Source organism: Ostrinia furnacalis, unplaced genomic scaffold (genome assembly GCF_004193835.3).
Source record: "Ostrinia furnacalis isolate ACB-3 unplaced genomic scaffold, ASM419383v2 OfSCF0117, whole genome shotgun sequence".
NCBI classification, from domain to species: Eukaryota; Metazoa; Arthropoda; class Insecta; order Lepidoptera; family Crambidae; genus Ostrinia; species Ostrinia furnacalis.
In genome coordinates, this window is record NW_021130356.1 from 26,500 (window position 1) to 48,988 (window position 22,489).

The 22,489-nt window shown below is 39.5% G+C and overlaps 1 protein-coding gene across 16 annotated transcripts in view; it reads right to left on the bottom strand.

Moving 5' to 3' along the window:
* slo (calcium-activated potassium channel slo) overlaps positions 1 to 22,489 on the bottom strand; it is a 113,371-nt gene that overhangs the window by 14,467 nt on the left and 76,415 nt on the right. For 4 of the 16 annotated variants that reach the window (XM_028303885.1, XM_028303842.1, XM_028303856.1 and 1 more), the window contains exons 2-14: positions 15,435 to 15,496; positions 14,414 to 14,525; positions 13,767 to 13,878; positions 13,085 to 13,236; positions 12,567 to 12,734; positions 11,554 to 11,645; positions 7,739 to 7,849; positions 5,031 to 5,136; positions 3,924 to 4,076; positions 3,506 to 3,661; positions 2,742 to 2,854; positions 1,630 to 1,785; positions 1,364 to 1,440 (exon numbers count right to left, since the gene is read on the bottom strand). In XM_028303885.1, coding sequence (XP_028159686.1) covers positions 1,364 to 1,440; positions 1,630 to 1,785; positions 2,742 to 2,854; positions 3,506 to 3,661; positions 3,924 to 4,076; positions 5,031 to 5,136; positions 7,739 to 7,849; positions 11,554 to 11,645; positions 12,567 to 12,734; positions 13,085 to 13,236; positions 13,767 to 13,878; positions 14,414 to 14,525; positions 15,435 to 15,496 — 1,570 coding nt within the window. Of the gene's footprint in view, positions 1 to 44; positions 117 to 1,009; positions 1,043 to 1,363; positions 1,441 to 1,629; positions 1,786 to 2,741; positions 2,855 to 3,229; positions 3,343 to 3,505; positions 3,662 to 3,923; positions 4,077 to 5,030; positions 5,137 to 7,738; positions 7,850 to 10,048; positions 10,141 to 10,791; positions 10,884 to 11,553; positions 11,646 to 12,566; positions 12,735 to 13,084; positions 13,237 to 13,766; positions 13,879 to 14,413; positions 14,526 to 15,434; positions 15,497 to 22,489 lie in introns of all 16 variants that reach the window. The other 12 variants (XM_028303866.1, XM_028303875.1, XM_028303826.1 and 9 more) reach the window with 10 other exon arrangements.

A 22,489-nucleotide genomic window follows, 5' to 3' on the forward strand; every position in this document is an offset into this window, starting at 1 on the left:
GTGAGGTACGGTAATATGGGATAGCTCGCATTTCCTTTCCGTACCGTCGAGACAACCTCGATATGTATTAAGATTTTGTTTCACCATCCCAGTCTGCATCATCATCATTCCGACATCTGTAAAAATCCAAACACTGACAAGAACGAAGGTACGCTCCTATTCCATTGATGGAGTGGAAGTCGTTATTATTCATGTTCGTTGGTAGCGTCAAATTCAGAAGACCATGTTCACCAAGTTCCTCCTGTGTGTTAGTTTAGGGATATCACTCTGAATTTGATTCTATCAAACTGAAGGATGGTATAATGAAGTGACGGTTGTTTAGTCCCTTGCGTTAGTCACTTTCATTAGCACAGACAAGCCTGAACTGCTGTATAAAGTCTTTGTGTTGCTTCAAAGCTCACTCTTCTTGGGCAATTTCTATCAGTACTTCATCTTCACTCTTTTCTGAGACATGCTTTCGTGGATTTACATAGACATTTAACTAAGTGTTTCGGGATAATGACGGTGCATTATTGCCATATTTAGTTCTACTATGACATGCAATGTATTGTCTGTGCTGGGCTTTGAAGTGCATCATATCAATTTCGATTGAGCTCTTAAAGTTTCGCACCGGATAATTTTGATAAAATTTTGAAGAGTGACATAAAATTTGAGGCCTCATTGTTCCTGATCAGGTAGGTACATGATTCGTCATGTCGACGCATTGAATGATGCACTAAATCCTCTCAATCCATACAAATCAGAACAGAGCGAGAAATATCTCAAAAGGCATAGAAAAATGGTGAGTGTCGGAGTGCGTCGTCGTATTGTGGCAGATTCCATTCACGAGCGGGCGGACATACACAATGATCGCTAAATATAGGTGTGAACGAGCACGGGTCAAGAGAATGCAGCCGATCCAGTCTGTGAGGTACGGACGCAACACCACTAAAGCAACTCAAAATTATATAGACACGAAAATAAATATCGGAAAACGTCAATTTGTGAGGTTAGGTGTTGTGCAAGTTACCTATATCGGCTCCAACCTTCCGCTGCGCGGTCACTAAAAGTTTAGCCGAACAATTTCATTAATGTCTCACAAATAGAAAGAAAGTAAGTACATAGTGTGAAGGGTTGCTGTGTCGTGTCTTGATCCTACAGTGTTAGATACAGTAACGTGACATTATCTGAGTCAAGGATTGTGTTTAAGTGAAGTAAGTTAAGACACAGCTCGTGAACTTGTAAAACATTGATTTTTCCAGAAAGAATGTCACAGAATGGTCAGTAATGTAAATCTTCTTAGCTAGAGTAGAAATTGCTGTTATTAATCTTAATTTAATAGTATTGTATTTCATTAATGTTAGAATAAAGCAAGTGATCTTACAGTTTTTGCATTTGCATTTCTTGATGAGTGTTTCATCCTTGATGTCTTCGTGGCAGGCTTTGCAATAGTACCAGGCTCTGGAAGATCACAGAATTTTTTGAATAGAAACTAGTGTATTCCCTGAAGTAACCATTAGTTGTAAACGATTTGTAAGTTTTACTGAGCACGCTATTCTAAATTTCTCAGCATCTCTTAATAACAATGTAAAATATTATTTTCTTGAAAGTTTTACCAGTGTATCACTAACAACATAATTTTGGACATACCTCTTCACCTCATCGGCAGACTGTGCTATGAAAAACCCTTGTGTGTTGGCGTGGATCTTGGCACTTCGAGGGTTGATAGAGATCTTGCTGTCTGCCCCTTCTTCGCCTTTGATCTCGATGGCCAGAAGCAGTAGCTTCAGTTTTGTGAAGCATAACCTGGTGAGATATAAGCTGCTGTAGCTGTTGAAGCTTTTTTATACTACAGTATTAGCCATGAAAAGAAAAATATTAAAAATCAACTCTACGTGACAATAGCTTGGATTTATCCGAGTTTATTTAATTTTTGTTAGGTTAAATAATTTTAGAATGCCTGTTCCAAATACTTTTATAATTTATTTATATTAAATCATATGTAACTAAAAATTTGTAAATATTTGCATTGGTACACTATTTCTACTTTTACATTTAACTAAGCATGCAATATAATTATTTCTAAACAATTTGTTTATATTCTACAGAAAGCTACTCATGTATATTCATATAAATATATAAACTGTGTAAATATATTTCATACATAAAGTGATTGCATAAAATATGTTACAGTTTCAATACAAGAAGCACACGAAGCGAGAGGAAAGACCACCACATCATGCAGGGTAACAGGAACACAAATGCTCATAGGTAAGTCAGTTTACTTTACATACTGATTTTATGATGATATATGTATTATGATGTCTAAACGGATTTTTATTGTTGTCGCATGCTTTACTATTTATACATGCATTTTATATTTCGGAATGTCGAACTACATGCACTCACTCTACGGCTACACTAAACTTATCAGAGTGCATATTTTTCAGATAAGTACAAGAGAAATTAAAGATTGATGATAGAAACAATTGTATCAACATTCCCACGCTCGTAATAACAAAGAAATTAAAAATCTAATGAAATCATAGTTACTACCTGGTTATTCTAACTACTATCAACCTACCCATTCAATGTTATCCACATTACATGCACATTACTCTGAAAATCAAAAACGTTAACAGTTCTGATCTTCAAACGGCCTACGACAATCTAGGGACAGGATCTGTGCACATTCAGTTAGCGGGGTCATGGCACACATATCTACGGTGCAGGGAAGGCAGGCCCAAAGGGAGGGGTCTTACTCGCTCGCTTGAGGGAAGCTCATCCCAGTGAAGGAAGTGGACAGTGTCTCCGTGTACATCTCGCAGCCTGTACCCTGGAGGTAATCGTTCTGCCAAGCTTGGGTGTCGGGAGACTGCAATCAATCAAGGAGACGCTCAAGCCCGTGCCTTGTTAGTCATAGCCGCCGTCGAAACCCCACGCCAGATTCCCCCTAGCAGACTCTTCCTTTCGTTAGTTACTTCTACTCTATGAGGTAGAAGTGTTAGTCTAATCTAACGGGTCTACCTTCACAACTGAGTCATTCAGTGCAGTTACCCATGAACGATGATACTCGAAACGAACAGAATCAGTCACGGACGAAGCTGGCAAACAAAATCGGACATTACACTAAATGAGAGAAAGCTATGCGGTTATTGTTTATTAGTTGGTGATGTTCGTTCCGCCGTCCCAGGAATATAGATGGTGTGACGTCGGGTCAAGTCACGGCATGATAGATCCGACCACTTACTCTGCGGCGACGCTGAAGGGCATCCCGACAAAGGTCGTACTCAGAGTCTCCGTGTACATCTCCATGCCGGTACCTCGCATGTAGTTACTAGGCCACACATCCATATCGCTTGGCTGTGGAAATGCCGCATAGAACATGTTAGGTAGAGCACATTCGAGAAGATGCCACAGAAGGTATTTTCGAATATTGAACGTCGCTGCCAATCCGTGATAGCTTTCGAATGTGCTTCGGAAAGAAAATTTGAAAGAAAGATAGAGGATAGTGAAGGAGGCTGACCGTCTTAAAACTCCTCATGGCGAAGAGGTTGGCCATCATGGTGGAGAAGCCGGGCGCGAGGCAGCTCTGCGCGATGAAGCCCAGTTTCAGTTCTGCTAAGCAGATCACGTCATCGCCCTGCTTCCAGTCCCACGATGGAATGTTGAGTAGGTAGGCCTGAAACGTACAAGACAAAAGTTAAACTAAAATCCAGTGATAGTTAAGAAAGTTGATGGGGTTAATAATTTGGAGACTGAGAAAAAACATATTGGTATAATATTTTATGCACCTTTCAAAGAACACGCTAGAGACTAAGTCGAAAATTATAATATGAACTACTTAATGTATGCTAGTGGTGTTTTCTGGCAACCGAAAATTCTTACACTGAGATAACCCACCACTCTAATAAGTTAGAAGAAAAAATGGCGCAACAGTTTACCTTGTTGTGGTACTGCATCAGCTGAATGATGACCCTGATGTCGTCGGAGTAGTTCTTGATGGAGATGACCCTCATGATGTTGGCAGCGTCCTCCGCATCGGGGTCCTGGCAGTATTTGTTTGCTAGCACCAGACAAGCATCCGCTTCATGTACCTAAATATACACCAAGTTAAAGAAAAGGCAACATAAAGATGTTTAATGTATTCAATTTTTTGTTACTGTCTCTAATATTTTTTGTTGGGAGAGTAAAAATATTGATAAAGATTTGGCATTGAAATTTTGATAGTGGTATAATTTATTTAAAAAATATTTTTAATAATGTAAACAAGAAATTAATACTTACATTTACTGAACATTAACACATTGATACACGAACAAACAATTCTAGGGAAGGGTTAGTCAACATTCTAAGTTAATAAGCAGAGTAGAAAGCATGAAAGTGTCTAATACGGAATAGCAGAACTAAACACTTATGTGTAAATGATCACTACACTAGGTTTGCCAATTATCAACGATTTGATCAACGGGTACAAATTTTGAAAATTCGGTAGTGACCATTTGGGAATAAGCAGGTGGGTGGAAGAAATAAGGTCATGCAACGAAAGCGCATTCGAAATCGAAGCCATGCAATTTTTACATCAAGAACTTACCATAAACACTCGACAATATCGACAATCGAAAACTGTACTTGAAAACTACGGTTTAAATTTTGAAATGGAAACCCTTTCTTCGGCAGCCATTAATGCCAATATGCCAGTGGTAAATTTGTACAGTACAAACGATATCGATTGTTTAGAGTATGGTTGGTACACGGGCGAGCATGGCATACAACACCGAGTTGGTTACAGTAAGACAGTTGCCGCTCGGGCAGGGACCGGGGCGGTGGCACACAGGCCCGGCCGCAGCAACGCCGGCCGGGCGACACAGATTACATTAGCAACAGACAGGCACGTACAGCGCTCAAGTCATAGAAGGGACCACATCGCTCCAACAGAAATCTTCTTGGAAGAGATCAGAACGAGCATCGCTCTACGTCTATAGAAATGACAGTCTGTACAGCTTCAAACCGACACCACGCTCAAAATCAACATCATCGTTGCTACTTACTTTTACCCTTTGCAGATCGATAGGGTTCATTATGGTGCCTTGAAAGAATTCCACAGTGGTAAAGTGTCTCTTGAACAGGCCTTCGAGCTCCAAGTCGGGCGGTTTCCTGTCATCAACGCTCAGTTAACACTAGGTAGGGGACAGTCCGCCGCCTGCCGTGGGCCGATCTTACCATGCACTCTATTTACCAAAATACGCAGTCGTGTGGTGGAACGGAGGCGCCTCGCTAAGGCTGAGGCGCGCCCGTCCCACCGTGAAAAGTAGGGCATGGAATACCGGAATAAGTTTTATACCGGTATTGATACCGGTATTGAAATTTCAATTACCGGTATACCGAAATTTCGGTATTTTTCGGTATTTCTTGAGATACTGCTATTTACTGTTTAAATGTTTCCAAGAACGATTAGTAAGTCTCGTTTGCGAAAAGTTATTAATAGGCCAGTAGAATAAGACGTGAAAATTAATCAAATCGGAAATAATTCCTAAAGGTTTTGTTTTAATAGCTTCATTTGTTGCTCATTAAGACTATCCTAAGTTTTCGACTTCGACGGAAGTGTGGTGGGGCCCCCCGAAAGGGACATTTTTCCGGTTTTATGGTTATACCGTATAAATAAAGGACTTGCAGTATAGAAAATTAATCTTCATGGCAGGTGAAGGGCATTTAATCCTGCATTGAATAAGACGAAATTCATATATTTTAGACAAACCGTTTTCGTGTTTATCTTCGACAAAGTAAAAAATATGCGTATAATTAATGACCCTCTCTAAGTTCAATGGCTCGTCACCCGCTGGCTCCCAAGCCTTGAAAAGGGCCACCTTAACCAGCGTATTCCTGTCAAGGCTCGCGAGTTGGATTCGCCTATCCTTATTCATCCCAGCCGTTCCTTTACTACGGCTCTTCCTTGCTCTCTCTTGAACGACTTTCGTGTTATCTACTGTGGCTGCCCCTCTTCCTTGCACCCTCCTGTACGACTGCGTTGCCTATTCTTATGCCTGGTCCAAGGTTCGACTCCAATAATCAACAACAACAGTTTCATATTAAAACGCTGAAGAGTTTGTTTGTTTGAATGCACTAATCTCAGGAACTACTAGTTTGATTTAAATAATTATTTTTGTGTGGGATAGCTCGTAAATTGAGGAAGGCTATAGGATATTATACGATCACGCTACGTCTAATAGGGGCGAAGCAGTAAAGAAAAATGTTGCAAGCACGGGAAATAGTATTCAAACTATTTTCACGCATACAAAGTTGATTTCGTGGCGTCGAACCTTGGACCAGGTATACGGCTAGGCAACGCAGTCGTGCAGTAGGGTGCAAGGAAGAGGAGCAGCCATAGTAGATAACACAGAGTCGTTCAAGAGAGTGCTGGGAAGAGTTTCAGCAACCGTAGTTAAGGATCGGCTGGGAACCAGGATAGGCAAATCCAACTCGTGTGGCTTGACAGGGATACGCTGGTTAAGACGGCCCTTTTCAAGATTTGGGAGTCATGTGGTGACGAGCCATTGGACGTAGAGAGGGTTATTAATTAATACGTATATTTTCGTGCTTATTAAGATGCTCGTGCTCGCTTCAATGATATCAGCAGAGCAGAACTGACTTGACTCAATCGATTATTGGAATCGATATGATGATTCGAATCATTATCATCTGAATCAATCCCAACTAATATTATAAATGCGAAAGTAACTCTGTCTGTCTGTCTGTCTGTCTGTCTGTCTGTCTGTTACGCTTTCCCGCTTAAACCTCGCAACCGATTTTGATGAAATTTGGCATAGAGATAGTTTGAGTCCCGGGAAAGAACATAGGATAGTTTTTATCCCGGTTTTTGAAACAGGGACGCGCGCGATAAAGTTTTTCTGTGACAGACAAAATTCCACGCGGGCGAAGCCGCGGGCGGAAAGCTAGTAATAAAAATAAGTATAAAAATAAAAAGAGATGGTGTAAAACCTATGATGACTTTCCATTAGTTGAAAAACTGCCGATATTGCAAAATTAGATCACTTTTTTCGAAAAACCGAAATACCGGTATTTTCCCCTTAAATGCCGGTATCAAAATACCGAAAATTTTGACCGGTATACCGGTATTTCGGTATACCGGTATACCGGTATCCATGCCCTAGTGAAAAGCAATGATTGCATCAAAAGAATCACAAGATAAAGTTACCAAAGTGATAAAATCCTACTGTGTCTATGAAACAGCATCTTTACAGAAGAACAAGATCTGTTTGTATGCACATAAACAAATAAAAATACTGTTCACGTAGACGCGATCAATGATAAGTACGGCCGTGCGATAAACTAATGCCTGCACTATTCGGTCTTACTCTAACCTTGACTCTCTCAAGGTCGACGGCATTCATCATTGTACCCTGAAAAAACTCGACCGTGGTGTAGTGACGCTTGAGGAGACCTTCCAGCTCAAGGTCGGGCTCTTTTCTGAAAGCGTCGTCGGATATTCATGACACACCGCCTCCATCAAATTCCTCAACACCTCTCGATTTGACTCAAGTGGTAAAATTGATTTTAGCAAATATTTTGGATATCTGTTTCATTTAGATTGCGAATTTACATTTAAGTGCACTTTAAATATTATGCTGTTATCTGTTTCATTATAGAAATCGTTATCTTAAACTTATAAATAAATGTAAATATATCTGTTATGTCTATTTTTAAAACTATGTATGTAGGTATCTTGAAAAATACGCACCTGTGTAAAAAAACAACCTCAACGTCCACATCTTCTCTGTCTTCATGTAGGAAGTCTTTTAAAAAATGGCTTACTGACTCGTACGTTATATGCCCACATACAACTATGTGCCTGAAAGTTTAGAAATATATTATAACATCATGCCGGGAGTCGCAAACTGCAAAGGTGCTGCTACAAACAAATAGCTGTTTGAAAATAATCGAAAAGCCTTTAAGCAGAGAATTTAGAATTTGAAAGCCTTCTTTATTTATTTACAAATGCAAGAGTTTAAAGAAATTGCTGCATTGATTGAGAGAACTTTAAGCTGTGCAGCATTTGACAATTTAAAAGTAGGCATTTTCGTTCAAGAAAGCGAATTGAAGCTTACTGTTATCTTATAAGTAAAGGATAGAAAAGACAGAAGTACAGCAATTTGAAGTTTTATTTAACACCTGGGACCAACAAATTAAGAAATCAAACGGAAGCAAAGGTCTCGGCAGGGTTAAACAAAACAGTAAGTGATAAAAGCGTGAAATAACTACGTCAAGTCAACAACGTCTTCTTTTCGCAGCCAATTTGTGAATCAACTAATGATGAACCAAATAAAACATCTATTAATTCTATTAGTAACATTAAACATTTAGGGATTGCTACACATTTACGGATTCTAGAACTAGAAAACTTTTTTGGAAGAAATGAAGACATTGCGTTCGATAACCTCCATAATTTACAATTAATGTATTGTTCATTAGTTTGTGGTTTCTTTGTAAAGTTAATTGCAATTGCAAATGAATTTTAATTGATCTCAATGGATAATGATTTGATGTGTTCATTGAATTTCCACAAAAAAATGAACGGTCTTATCTAGAAAGCTCAGTTTCGTTCAGGACTTGTGTAAATCTATCTACCACACTATAGAAATAATATAAAACCAAATAATAATTTCACAACAGAAACAGGGGAGGGGAAGGGTGGCACTTGCAATGACGAAGTGTAATAGAATTTAGAAGGCGCCAGTGTAGGGTCATCAGCCATACAAAACAAAATAGCATTCATTGCAAAATATGACTGTAGAGTGAGTGTAAAAGGGCCAGTCCAGTATCAGTGTAAAATCAAAACTCATATTACAAATGTCATCGGATATCCATACACAGTAAAATGTATTGGAAACTAGAATGTCTTGTATTGTGAAAGTTTATTAGGATTTCGAAAATTAATGGTTGGTAGATGTTACTGTATATAAATATCGTCTAAAAGCTTGCGTCTCAGTACAGTACTTTATCGTAAATCTCTTGTTCGTGTTCGGGGTTCAGCCTCAATTCTTTATAAGTTCAACTGAAAGGGGTTAGGCGCAGCTGCATAACGGGTGGGTGAATGTGACAGACAGACGTGGACCGATCGGTACAATGATGGAGGTTAATGTTGTTACTGTCAAAAACAAACCAACAGAACAACGGTTCAGGAAACGCACTAAAATCATTCAGAAAGTTCAGTAAGAGAAAAAAGAAAGTTAAAATAAAACGCAAATTGCACAAACTAAGGCACATCATGCAATCTATATTCTCTAAGGTGTGGCAAAGGAACTGATTTCATTTTTATTTATAAAATTACAAAACTCTACCTTTTTATTGACGATTGCAAACATTGTAAAAATTTTACAAATCAACAAATCCAAAACTTTGATATGACTCGTGTATCACTGCTAAGATGATGTCAATCATGTGAATGATATGTTCAAAATCTAAAAACTAATTTTGCTTTTTAAAATGTCCTCAATGCACACAGCCTTGCCACGCTCTATGAATTTTAACGTAAATACATTACACTAATAACCGAGGGGGTCGATTCAAAAGTACATAACAGATTACAAACAGTAAAGAGGGTCAACATTAAGAGTAAGAGATACAGTACAGATACAGAATACAGATGACGTGCAGGCAGGGAGGGACGGGCTCTACGCGACAACAGCCCCCCGCCACCAGCCGAGGAGCTGTCGACGCCGACACACCATCTCCAACTACGTACCACTCAACATTTAACTCTCCCACTAAGCGTACGGTAACATTCCTTTACGTATACGACTAACAGAACATAATCATGAAACCTATAATGACGAGCGATAACACTAGCCACTATCTGCTGTTCACTATTCAACTGAACTCAAATTCAAAGGTAATTTACAATCAATATCGACTCATAAAAACATTTGCGGGACTCGCGTCCCGCCAAAGATAAGTGAGAACACAGAAGCGTGCTAAGAGAGGAAAAGGAAGATATAGATTTCACAACACGGAACACATTCAACGGAACGGAGTGAAGACAGCGGCTCACCTGCGTCCCCGCTCATTCTTGAGGGTGCCGCCATACTTGGGTCTAGTGCCGATTAAGTCAATTATCTCTGGGATACAACTGGCAAATATCGCCTAAACGCCGACAGACAAAACAAGACATTCACATTCAAGTCGACCGGTGAGTCGCGAGAGGTGGCGGGAGGGAGTCGCCGGCCGCGCCGCGTCAGGGCGGGGGCCGGCGACTCGCTCTCGACAGCTCATCGGCGTGGCGCGGGCGCACGGGGCGTGCGGTCAGGGCGCCGGCCGGGGCGAGGGGCGACAGCGGCGCGGGCCGCGGCGGGCGCGCGGGCACTGGCTGTGTGTGATCGTCGGGACTCGTGGCGAGGTGCCGGAGCTAGCGCTACAGCGTGGCGACAGGCTTCGTGTGCAAGCGAACAAACCAAACACTACTTTCATCGACAGCATTACAAAACTTTACATCGGCTCTCTCCAGATCTAGTCTCGTTAGAAGGATTAAAAAGCTCAACGGTATCTCGAAAATTTACGAAAAAAGGCATGTAGTAGTGCGTCGGTCGACCGCGCGCCTGTCTCTCTAGTTCGGGGAGAGGGGCGCGGCCGCCGGGAGCTAACTCTTCGAGCATGCGCCACGGCACCGAGAGACCGATTCTAGTGAAGGATTAATAAATTTCATTAGCAAACTCCGCATTCAATCAACCAAGATCGAAACCGTGAGAGGTAGGAAGGCAGGAAGCCGCGTGGAGCGGGGGCGTGAGAGCAGGGTACCTGCGGCGGACGTCCTTGTTGTACCGGCCGCCGTATTTGTTCCGCTGCGCCGCCAGCTCCGTGATCTCGGGGATCCAGCTGGCGAACACAGCCTACGATACACAGCAAACACCGTGAGGTGAGCGACCGCCCCCCCGCGCGCCCGCCCCGCCCGGCCCGCGGCCGCGTACCCTCGCGCTCGCACAAGGCTGTGTGGCTTGAGTGTCGTCTGTCTGCGTGGTGCTGAGGTGTGGGTGTGCGGGACTTGGGTGCCGTGCCGAGCTACGCTAGCGGCGGGAGCGTGACCGGCGCAAGCCGTGACGGGACTCGTGACCGGGTGCATGCAAAGCCTAAGGATACATACGCTACTACTCGATGAACAGAACTTAAAAAGAAATCGGTTTCACCGGTTCCTAAACTAACGAGGGGCATTCGATATAGACGCTTGGTAGAGCGTGAACACGAGCAGGCCGGCGCGGTCTCCGGCCGAGCGCGCCCTCCCCCTGGCGCTACGAGGAAGGCCCGGCTCGGAAGCGCGAGGCGATCTGTAGCGCGAGGGCGAGCAGCCGCCCACCGGGGACCGCGGGGCCGGCAAGTGTACACGAGTAGATGACACAATACATCTGACGGCACTGAGCAAGCTTTCTTAGAGGTGATGATTCCACATCGCCCGCGAGAGCTCGGGCGATTCAGACCCAACACGGCGGAAGCGTACCGACCCGCGCGTGCCGCGAAGTGAATCGCCTTCACTTTCGGCGACCAATTTATATATCAAACTGATACCTTTTTCCATGTTCACGCTTCAGCTCGCCACTGTACTTGGACCTACTTCCTACCAGCTCTATAATTTCGGGAATGCTACTAGCGAACATTGCCTGCAACAGACCATGGTGTCGATCGAACATCGAGTCAGGCGCACGCGAACACCATCGCGTGGTGCACGACAATGTCCACCTCGAGTCTCGGTAAATCTATGGTGACGCAGTCTTAAGTGTAGCCGGTAGCGGAGCGAAATAAAAATAAAAGGAACGAGTGTGTGTCTACCGGTGATGTGAGCAACTGAACACAGCCAGGCACAGGTGCGGCATGCAGAGATCGCGAGGTGGGTGGGACGCGGCGCGGGATCGGCGCGCGGCGGGGCCCAGCAGAACGCCTCCACTCCGCGGGGGCTACTATACGTGGCTCGTGCCAGTCCCCCATTACTCCTACGAGCGAGCGCGGTAACGTCCTCCGGCAGCATCGCGTGAGTATCACATAACAAAGCAAAAGAAAAAGAAAATACATCCATGCAGTTAGATCGCGCGAAATGAAGCTGAGTGTTCGGCGATAGTCGAAAGAGTCCAATGAAGCGGCCGAGATAGAAGGCACAGGGCGACGCGGCCCCCGGGCGGTGCGCTCGGCGTCTCCCGAACGTATCATACATCTCATGCTCTAGACAGTGCACTAGTCAGGCTTACAACCATTAACGAGCTGTGCGATAATCCAGTACGCTTGTCTAACAAGTCCCATCAACTATATGTAAACATTTGATTAGAATGTCGGTATATTTCCTTTTGCTTTGTTATCAAATTAGCATTTATGCAAGGAATCGCAAGCGTGGCGATTGAACGTAGCTGATCACTACTTCGGCAAAAATCTATTCAGGAATTCTAACGCCTTTGGCATAGGAATTTAAATATCTTTAAAACTTGCCTCTCCTTGCAAAGATACGTTTAAACACCTGTCATCATAGTGACATAAAATACAGTTTTAGAAATTTAAATTAGAGATAAGTAGTGAATTAAAATGAAACTTACCAAGCCGACGAGGAGAAAAAAAACCAAAAAGGTTCTGCCTAGCACAGTGTGGCAGAACACATCACCGTAACCTACAGTGGACATGGTGACTATGAGAAAGTACACGCATGTCCAGTACGAGAGCTTCTGTGAGTTCTCGAATTCTAGCGGGTCGCCGGAATTTTCCAGCTGAAACACATCATTTCCACTCGTTACAATCAAAATTCAGCTTTATTGATATTTGAAAGTAAGGATCAAAAGTGGTTCGATATTTTCAAGAAGTACTTAATGTATGAATATTTGTGTCGTTTTCTTGGCAAAAATTTAATTCAAGTAGCTAAGGGACTGCTGCATAAATGATTCTTTCATATTTCAGAACAAGCAGGACATTTACGGTTTTTTTGTAAAATTAAAAATATCTAAAATTGTACAGTCGATGGCACATCAGTTGGTTAACATTTTTTTCAAAATAGTATCTATTACATACATAAGATGCAGGTATTATCTTGATGTGCTGTCGTCCGTTTTTATAAACTCACCAAATGAATAATGCCTGCCGCTGTCAACCATACTGATATAAATATCGAAACTAATTGCGCCAAACGAATTGAGCTCGATGTCTTTAATATATTGAGGTACTGCAAAATGTCAGGCACGGTCATTAAGCGCAGAGCTCTGAGAAACCTTAGCCCTGAAACAGATGAAGAACAACTTAAAAAGGGTAAAAATTAAGATGATGATGAAGAAGATACAACACCGATATCAGTTACAAAACATTGATTTAGTACGACAGATCATGACAACGATAATGCTACTAACATTGATACAACAATCAATATCCATGCAGTTTTGTCAAATCATAAACGAAAAGTAAAATAATTTAACACTGAGTCAATTTAGGTTATCATTTTACTTAAAGCATGCTGGAAACTTAATATTGTTTTAATTCAGTTGAACTATTATAGTGGTTATTTAATTTTACAAAACTACTGTCTATTTTGTTTTTGTTTGCGTTTAAATCAACAATGGTTTCTTTCAATTCAGTAATGTGATCTTTGTATGTTAATGAAAAGGTAATCAAACGTAATACTGAAAGAAAGAGAGAAAAATTGTTTATTGGTTACTGAATTATGTACGACTTCAACTTTTTTTGAGATCGGTCGAGTAGGGTCAATGTTAAGACAGTTTAGGTTAATAGTATAAAAATGAGGACTTTCTTACCTATCCACGTTCTATCCAGGTATATCGATACAAAGGATGGGGGTATCGTGAAATAATCTACAAATGAATACATCTCGAGCATGAACCATAGTTTGTCACTAGCTGCTATAAACTGCAACAAAGAGAAGACACATTATAATTAAGTGAACTTTTTAGACATAAGCAATAAACGGGCACAAATATTTCAAGATATTTTTTGTCCCAAGCAAGTGTGCTGCAGATCTTTTACGATCTTATAATGCAAAATTTCATAAATTCGAAATTTGGAGATACGAATAAGGAAAGTTAGTATTTGGTTTGTTATCTGCATTTGAGTTAACTGTCATAATATTTACATGGGGTCTTATAAAATGTGTAAAAATTTTGTAGACTTAGCGCTACCGCATTTTACGCAAAATGTATGGACATTGGAAATTCTTCAAAATGATATTGAAAGGTACTCAATCATTCGAAGTTTAGTGTGCGCTTATACTTGAAATTTGTTTGTACTGTCAACAGTCCTTGACTGTAATTATCTATTGCAAAATAGCGTCTATTATAACTCCGTAAGATACCACAGTCGTAAGCTTGATGTGCTCTCGTCCGACCACTTGTAGCATAAAGTGCGGTTGCGCTTAATCAGTTTCCCAAAACGGCTTCAGACTTACTCGTATAAAAAAGTAGACCATAAAAAATATGTTAAAGGCAAGGTCGATTTGCTGAGTAATATTGTCACTCCATTTCTGGCATCGCTCCACCTCTTCACTGGAAGTCGAGATACTTTAATCAGAACAAAATCACACATGAGTACAACAGTTAGGTGACACGGAAAAGCATCTAAGAAACAGTCGGGCTATGGAGGACTCAGTGGGATAAGATTTTAACCAGAAGAGAAAAATATTAAAACGTTTGAAAATCTTAATAACTTGAAAAAATCAAACTGGCTAAGGCGGGAATTGAACCCACGATTTGAATTGAATTATATCGGGAATTTGCATTTTGGAACGGGCAACTTTGAGATAATTTGTTTGACTGAAAATCAAATGTGTAAAAAGGTAATAAACATTCATATAGCTATCTACAAACAGACAGAGACAGACAGGGTGCAAAGTGCAATTTATTATTCTGGGTATTCTTATATATTTTTTATTTAGGGTTTTATTTATGTGACACGATGGTAGGTACGAAAGAATATAGCGTGAAAATACATCCAGATTTATTTACCATGTCAATTTTATACTAAAACACCGATTTAGTTTCTATTTTAGTGAGAGCTCACTAAATTAGAATCCAGCCAATTAAAATTTCATCTAATGACGTCTAAATGATGGTATATTTATAGCAACATGTGTCCACGGAAATGTTAATAACTTCCGTGGACATTCAGGGATAGAATATACAGAACAGAATAATAAAATAGGATAGAATACGTACATTAAGCTAACTTTGGATTTGTACACAGGTCTACAAGTTACCTCAAAGTTGCAAGAAACTGAGTCAACCCCAGCCCACAATGTACAGCTGAAAATAACATGAAGCACAACACAGATCTATCCAGCAAATAGTCGGATCACATTTATTTGTGTGGCACTCACATATTCCTTATGATTTCAGCGTTTACAAGATATATGAATTAATATTGTAGCGGCGAATTAAAACAATTTACAGAGGTTCAATAAAGATAGTTACCTTGATGCGTCAATGAAGTAAATGATGAGCGATGCTATACTCAGGATGAACACCAACACTACCTGGAAATTGAGAAAAAGCCTGGTTTAAAAGATATTCTGATATACTTATTTAGTCGAAGATTATTTTCTAGAGAACTCGCCACAAATCATAAACTAGTCCAAAATTATTGTGATTGTGATACAATGGGCCATTAAAATGTTTAAGATCAATGAAGTTATAGTGTTCCATTTGAATGCGAAGCATGGAGAATTCCATAAAGACACAGGAAACCTTCCAAGTGTCGAATTTTAATTACAGAATTTGCATATATGTGATATCGTACATATTCATAATCGTGCAGAGCGAATAAGTATGAATCATAAAGATCATGAAGGTCGGGAAGCTTTGCGGTGATGTCATCTAGTGATTGAATGTCTGACACATTGAATTAATTTTAAGAGGTGTTAGTTACATTTGCACGAGTATTTTTCAAGGAATTGCTATCAATTTATTTTATAACGAAGTTTATGGTAGATCCTAATTACTTTTCCATCAACAGAATCAGGAATACGGCACAGAATTTGACATAGCGTTTATGAGTCTCGTTAGATCTTAAAAGTCTTTTAGTTCTTCCTGCTTCACAAGAAACTCAATTACAAACAAATTGGGGCCAAAGAGGTTTGTATACCCACCCGGCAGAGCACCGAGAATGTAAGACGTTCGCCCCACTGAGAGTGAAACGCAATTACTAAGGAAAAGACAATATGGATCCCAGGAATCTTGTAGAGGACTGAATTAAATTCTTATTTTCCCCAGTGCATTATTCAAGTAAAAAGAAATAAGAATTCCGCATCCAAGAGGAATATTCTAAACTGCTTCATGGTTTATTGGATCAAGGGTTCTGAGCTGTGAAAAGTAAGTTTGGAATTGCAACAACTTACGACTCAACTGGTTTCAACTTGGACTCCTGCCAATAATAACTTAAAGGCGGTAACTGAAGACCTTTTTATGGCAAAAGACGTCTGCGTTTTTAACGAAACTTTAGAGCCAACAAGTGAAGTGGTATAACAGAATGGAAAGAGTGGGGGCATAATATTGTTATTATTCTAGACAAAGAACATTGCAACTTCATCCATATGGAATGGGGCAATTTTGTTGGGAAATGTGAGAAATCAAAATGCAGTTTCTGCTGATCTTAAAGAAACTACTTTTGATGTTTACTTGTTAAGTACTCTTTTTGTAACTTGGTTGAATATCTTTGTAAAAGAAAATTTCGTCAATAACACAGACTTCGAAGCGAACGTCCTCGAAGTAAGTGAGAAAAACAGAATAGTTTTTAGTAAGAGTACTCAGAATCTCATTTACGAAAGTGCTCTACGAAGAAAAACAATATTAAAAGTTTGTGGTGATTTATTTGTAGTTTAGGTTGTTTTCGCGTGTCTGTTATGACAAGATGTAAATTAAGTTAGAGTGTTAACAAGTTAATTAAAGTTTGTGACATTTAATCAACTTTTCAATTTGTAAATTAATATTCTACGAAAAAGGATCATAATAATTCGCGTCTGTTCTATAAGAAATTGGCACACTACTTTAGATATATTCGTATGCTATGCATTGTTTGAAACTAAGGTCGCGTTTACGCTTTCAAATTAATGTGTCTTTAAGGCACCATGAGCCAGTCACGCGACTCCCAATGGAGCCTTAATGCGTGCCAGACACGGCTTTACCGAAACCCCATTCCAACCAACACTCCCAGCAAGTCAGAAGAAAAAATTCTACGTTACATTATTAGATTATTGCCCTAGTGCACGCAGAGGCTAACGGGATTACATTCACAGTGGTTGATATCCAATTAGGCTTCACACTACTATTTTTTAATTCTCTGCCCTTGCAAGGCTGTCCCCTTGACTTATACCGAGGCAACTCCTAATCTTCGTAAGACTGGTAAGACCATCAACATCAACAAACTGTAAAGAATGAAGATACGGATTTTCCCCGGCAAATGGGTATCCGATCGAAGTCAGAAAGAGGCAGAAGCCACAATAATGACTATTGAGGGCAAGTCGAGATTGCGTGGTTGACCTAAAAAGAGTCCACAATACTTATCTATACGATTGAGATTTAACATATCTCGCTACGTTGGCTGTGTTGGATTTAATCTGACACAGATCTTTTTTCTAGGAGTGTTCAGGATTATATGGTAAATTTTTCCCTCTTAGGGTTTACCCACAAAGTTTAAGTTGTTTAAGGTTTGCTCATCACTATTATGGAAATAATATTTACTTAACCTTTTGGAGAAAAATTATTCACTATGAAGTTAAAAGCCTATACAATAAACTAGGTATTTCTAGTGTAGTATAATAGTATAATCGTTTTTCAGCTATTTCTACTTGGGTTTACTTATTCAATTTTTTCTGCAATAACTTGTTCATCGTAGGTATACCTACTTTTCTACGGTATTCTAGTGCCTTATAATATTTTAACATGTTACGCTAATGCCATGTGGCAGTAACACGATCACTCTGCCGTGGATTTATTAGTATCATTTGGGTTTCAGCTTTCGTTGTCAGTAAGCTATTTATGGATGATGTTCTATGACTACAAATAAATCAGTCTTTCCGCTTTTATTTGCTCGTGCTTTATGTGTATTTACGACTATATTTCTTATGAAGTTTACTGGGTGGTTCACATTCTGACCTACTTTAGTAGTCACGGAATTAAGGAATTCTTATACTTGTTACTTGTCCATTAATAGGGCATTGCCCGAAAATAGTAAAAAGCTATAGCGAGCACTTACTTGGGCTTGCTTGGTTAATTATTAGTTTAATTACAACACATCATTCTGTAGTAAGTAGGTAGGTATTGGTACTTATTATAACCATGGGTCATAGACATTGAGTACTATGTAGATCGATATCCATCTTTAGGGGCACTTACTGGAAAAGCTGTAAGAGTGATTGTGAGAGTGATCATGTCAAAAATCTACACTGAAGCTTTTCGAGTTTATATTTATCGTATCTATAGTATAATACGATAGTTTAGCCGATTCTAAAATCTCTAGGGATTCAAGACTGTCTAGACTTACTTTCACATAGTGACAAACAAATAGCACAAGAAGGAAATCAATCGAGGATGTTTTGTCACCTCAGTGACGTCATGTGACCCATTGTTTCTATCGATTAACAACTAGGCAAAGAAGACTAGCCTTGCCGAACGAATGAAAAAGTAGCGCAAAGCCAAACGAGCAAAATGTAGTAGCAGAATTAGGTTTTTTTACTCGTAAAAGCCAATCTACAAAAGGTCATTTGCCCAGATTTTGACCCATCAGCCCTTTGTCCCGATTGGTATTAAAAAAGGTGGGCTTGTTAGCGTCAACTAACCAATCACTTGACAGATCAAAGCTCTGTTTATAAATGCGGCCCGCTCTCTCGAAAACGATCGCATCGATAGTGAAGCTTGTGTGTCGATGCTTTCTACTACATTATGTATATCATAAAGTTGAATATAATTACTGTACCTAAAGTAGGTACTTATTATTCTATCATGTTGGATGTAGGATCGTTTTGTAAGGTTCTGAAAATGAAAAGAGACTAACACAGGGAGGTCCGTAGCCACTACGTAAACCGGAGCTGGCATGAATGATCTAACTCCTTGCCATCAGATATGTTGAAGCGCTAAGCAATCATATTATTATTATGGTAAATAACATTGTTCTACCTACTGTATCTTCACGCACTTTTTCAGTCACAAAATTACGTGGCAACGCCTGCAAGTAGTTGTCGACGTAAGGTAAACTCCGCCAATTTGGTTTAATATTGCTGATGTCTTTACCTTTTTCATTTATAAGCTCTATCGCTATTGACTAACCCTGTCGATACCACTGATTGAAAACACAACGTTCATCGATTGCTGGGCAACACTAGCCCCAATTATGCGACAGGCTAATTTGTTCCGTTTGATGTCGCCCATCGCTGGATATTTATTTCATGTCCCAGTTTGCGGGATAACGAATTGTGTCTCTTGTTTCCTGGACTTGATACCCTGTTTTCCGATAGAATGCTTCTGATTGATATTTAAAAACAATTTAAAAGATAAATCCAGATTAAAATAAATAAGGTATTGCATTGCCTACGACGTGTCAGAAATGTCTCTTTTCAAAATATAAAGAAATAGCAGTCCCGACAAATGTTGTCCTGAGGAAAAGTTAATAAATACCTCTTACTTATGGTCGTTAAGTTTTCAATCTCTTAATTTTCATTTAAAAAGAGAAATTTAAAAAGGGCATGTTTTCAATATAAGTTTATGGAAGATTTACTGAAATGGTCATGGGCCGCAGTTTCATACTGGGGATCTGTTGCATATCAATAATTAAGGTCATCACGGACTACTTATTCTACAAATATTAATATTAACAAGCAATAAAAGTCAAACAATGGATTGACCATTGTAATCGTTCATTCCGCTTAACTGACCCGTCCGATATTTGCACAAGGAATTACAATAGTTATCGTAAAATATGGCCGCAACAAAACGAGTAAATATTAATGATTCGTTGAGCAATTAAATAAATACGCATTTTCGCTTCGGAGGGTTTACGGCGGGATTCCACCATTCGGTTTTATTAGGGCTGCGTTTGGGAAATCGGTAAAAGGACAAAAATCGTGCTTCGAACTCGAATGTTAGGGGTCCGTATAACTGGAACGATTGTGAAAATGATTGCTCGATTTAAACTGAAGCGTCTCAGGTTGGATAAATGTTTAAATTTAGACGAATCACATGTTGAAATGGGAACTATTATTTAAAATTATTACGAACTAACGTTTATTTTAATCCATTAACACGCTCACTGCGTTATGAGGTCTAAAAAGCCACATGCAGAACTTATCGCAGGTGCGGCAGTCATAATCGCGTTCTCTCACTCTGTGCGGGGGGCGACTATTTTAACATTTCTATGAGTACAACAGAGACAAATATATCAAATTGCTTCTCTTACGAAGCCTAGCATAATGACGTAGACAATATTGTATGAGGTCGATTAGGTCCCATACGCACTGGATAGAAATTAATCACGTTCAGTGCGCCGTGAGGTCTGAACTGCCTCAAAAATTGCAGGCCTCATAACCGCACAGGGTGAGGCGCGGGCGCCGCGCATTTAGAGTAGTGATGTGATAAGTTTCGATACGGACGCCCGCTGTTAGCCGGTGACACATTAACACTGACTTTTTAACTAAAAATGGCATTTGTATACACTTAACGCACGCATTTATTTCAGGTATTCCTACTGGCAGATAATAATAATAATAAATATTTTTGGACATTTTACACTGCGCTTCTAGTCCCAAACTAAGCAAAGCTTGTACTATGGGTACTAGACAACGGATATAAACATACTTAAATACTTTTTTTTTGTAAATACATACATATTATTATACATAGAAAACACCCAGTCCAATACAAACAAATATGTTCATGCACACAAATACTGTGCGGGAATCGAACTCGCAACCTCCGGAATAGTAGTCCGTTTCGAACCACTACACCAAACGGCCGACAATGATGTGCTGAACATTCGCTTAAAAAAGGTGGTCAACGAAAGCGCTGCGTAGGTTGCTACGACAGATTAAGACTAACACTAAATAGCACTCAGGCTGCAAAAAAAACAAAAAAAATTGTAACTTTTTGTGTCTGTGTGACAAATCCTACTGTTTGCCCTGTTTTAATGAAAAACACTTTAATTAAAAACAAATATTATAATTTTATGGTAACTGAAATTTTGTTTTATTCCCATCCCTAGTCGAGACACAAATTGGACTTTCTTTCAGTGCGAAATGAGGCAGAAAAGATGTCATATATTTTTTTTTAATTTATTCAATACCAAAATGTCATAACTGCGGGCGAAGCTAGTTTAAGGTTAAACATCTATTTAAGTTTATAATAGAAAAGTTTCAAGCCAATATTGTCTTTTCTGAGCTATATTTAAAGTATTTTTAGAAACAATATTTTGTGAGGCAGAAAAGGTCTCATACGCACTGTAAAGAAGTTCAATATTGACTCGAAAAGACCTCATACGCACTGGCTGAAAGTCTACGAAAAATGGTTTCGCAGTGAGCGTGTTAAGTAGGTACTTTGTTGTTATTAGAAAGAAACCCACTGAACCAAATAGGCCTGAAATCTATAATTTTTCAGAACACTTGACAATAGCGATAGTACGTGGATATTGTTTTGTGATCATGATTTTGGAGGTCTCGTCTGTCATTTCAGTCTATGTTGTCATAGTCTAGGATCCGTATGGCCATGGAAACTGTTAGGAGTCAATCAATAAACCAAACCATGGCCACGGAATCGATAAATATGTTCATAGTGGATGCATTTCACAACCCTATGGTTTAATGGGAATTTATTCATAAGTGCGAGAATTTTACGGGAAGCGGTCGGAAGTGGGAAACCCAGCAAATGTTTCGAAGATCCCAAAAAAAACATATTTTCCTTTGCTTTATTGCGTTTTAATGGTCGTCGGCTTTTAGAAGCCATAAAATAGTCACATATAAAATACATAACATAAAATTAAATACTCTGTTAAACATTACTTATTACGAAAAACACTATTTAGAATTGAAGAAAAAATATTTAGGCATGAAATACTTGAGTTTTTGTAGTTTTTCTGTAACTTTTGTAACATGACATAAATCCTTTGCGCAGAAAACAAGATGCCTTGTTTTATGACCTTAGCCTTCCTTGAACGATTATAAAAAAGTATTAGTTCAAACTTAGAACGCGATTTTTTTTATGGTTTGCTTGTGTTAATAAGGTACTTGATACAAATAAGGCCTACGTTCTAATAAAATCAAAAAAATCAAAATCAAAATCAAAATCAAAAATATTTATTCAGTTTAGACCACAAGTGGCACTTATGAACGTCAATAGAAAATAATAAAAAAAAGAAAAGGTAGCCCTTATGGGGCACTTTACATGTCTCCTTATCTTTTGGGCCCTACCAGCGCTTCGAGACAAACATATGGCAAGTGCTGAGAAGAAACGCCGGAACAAACTCAGTCACCACTTATTGCCAGGAA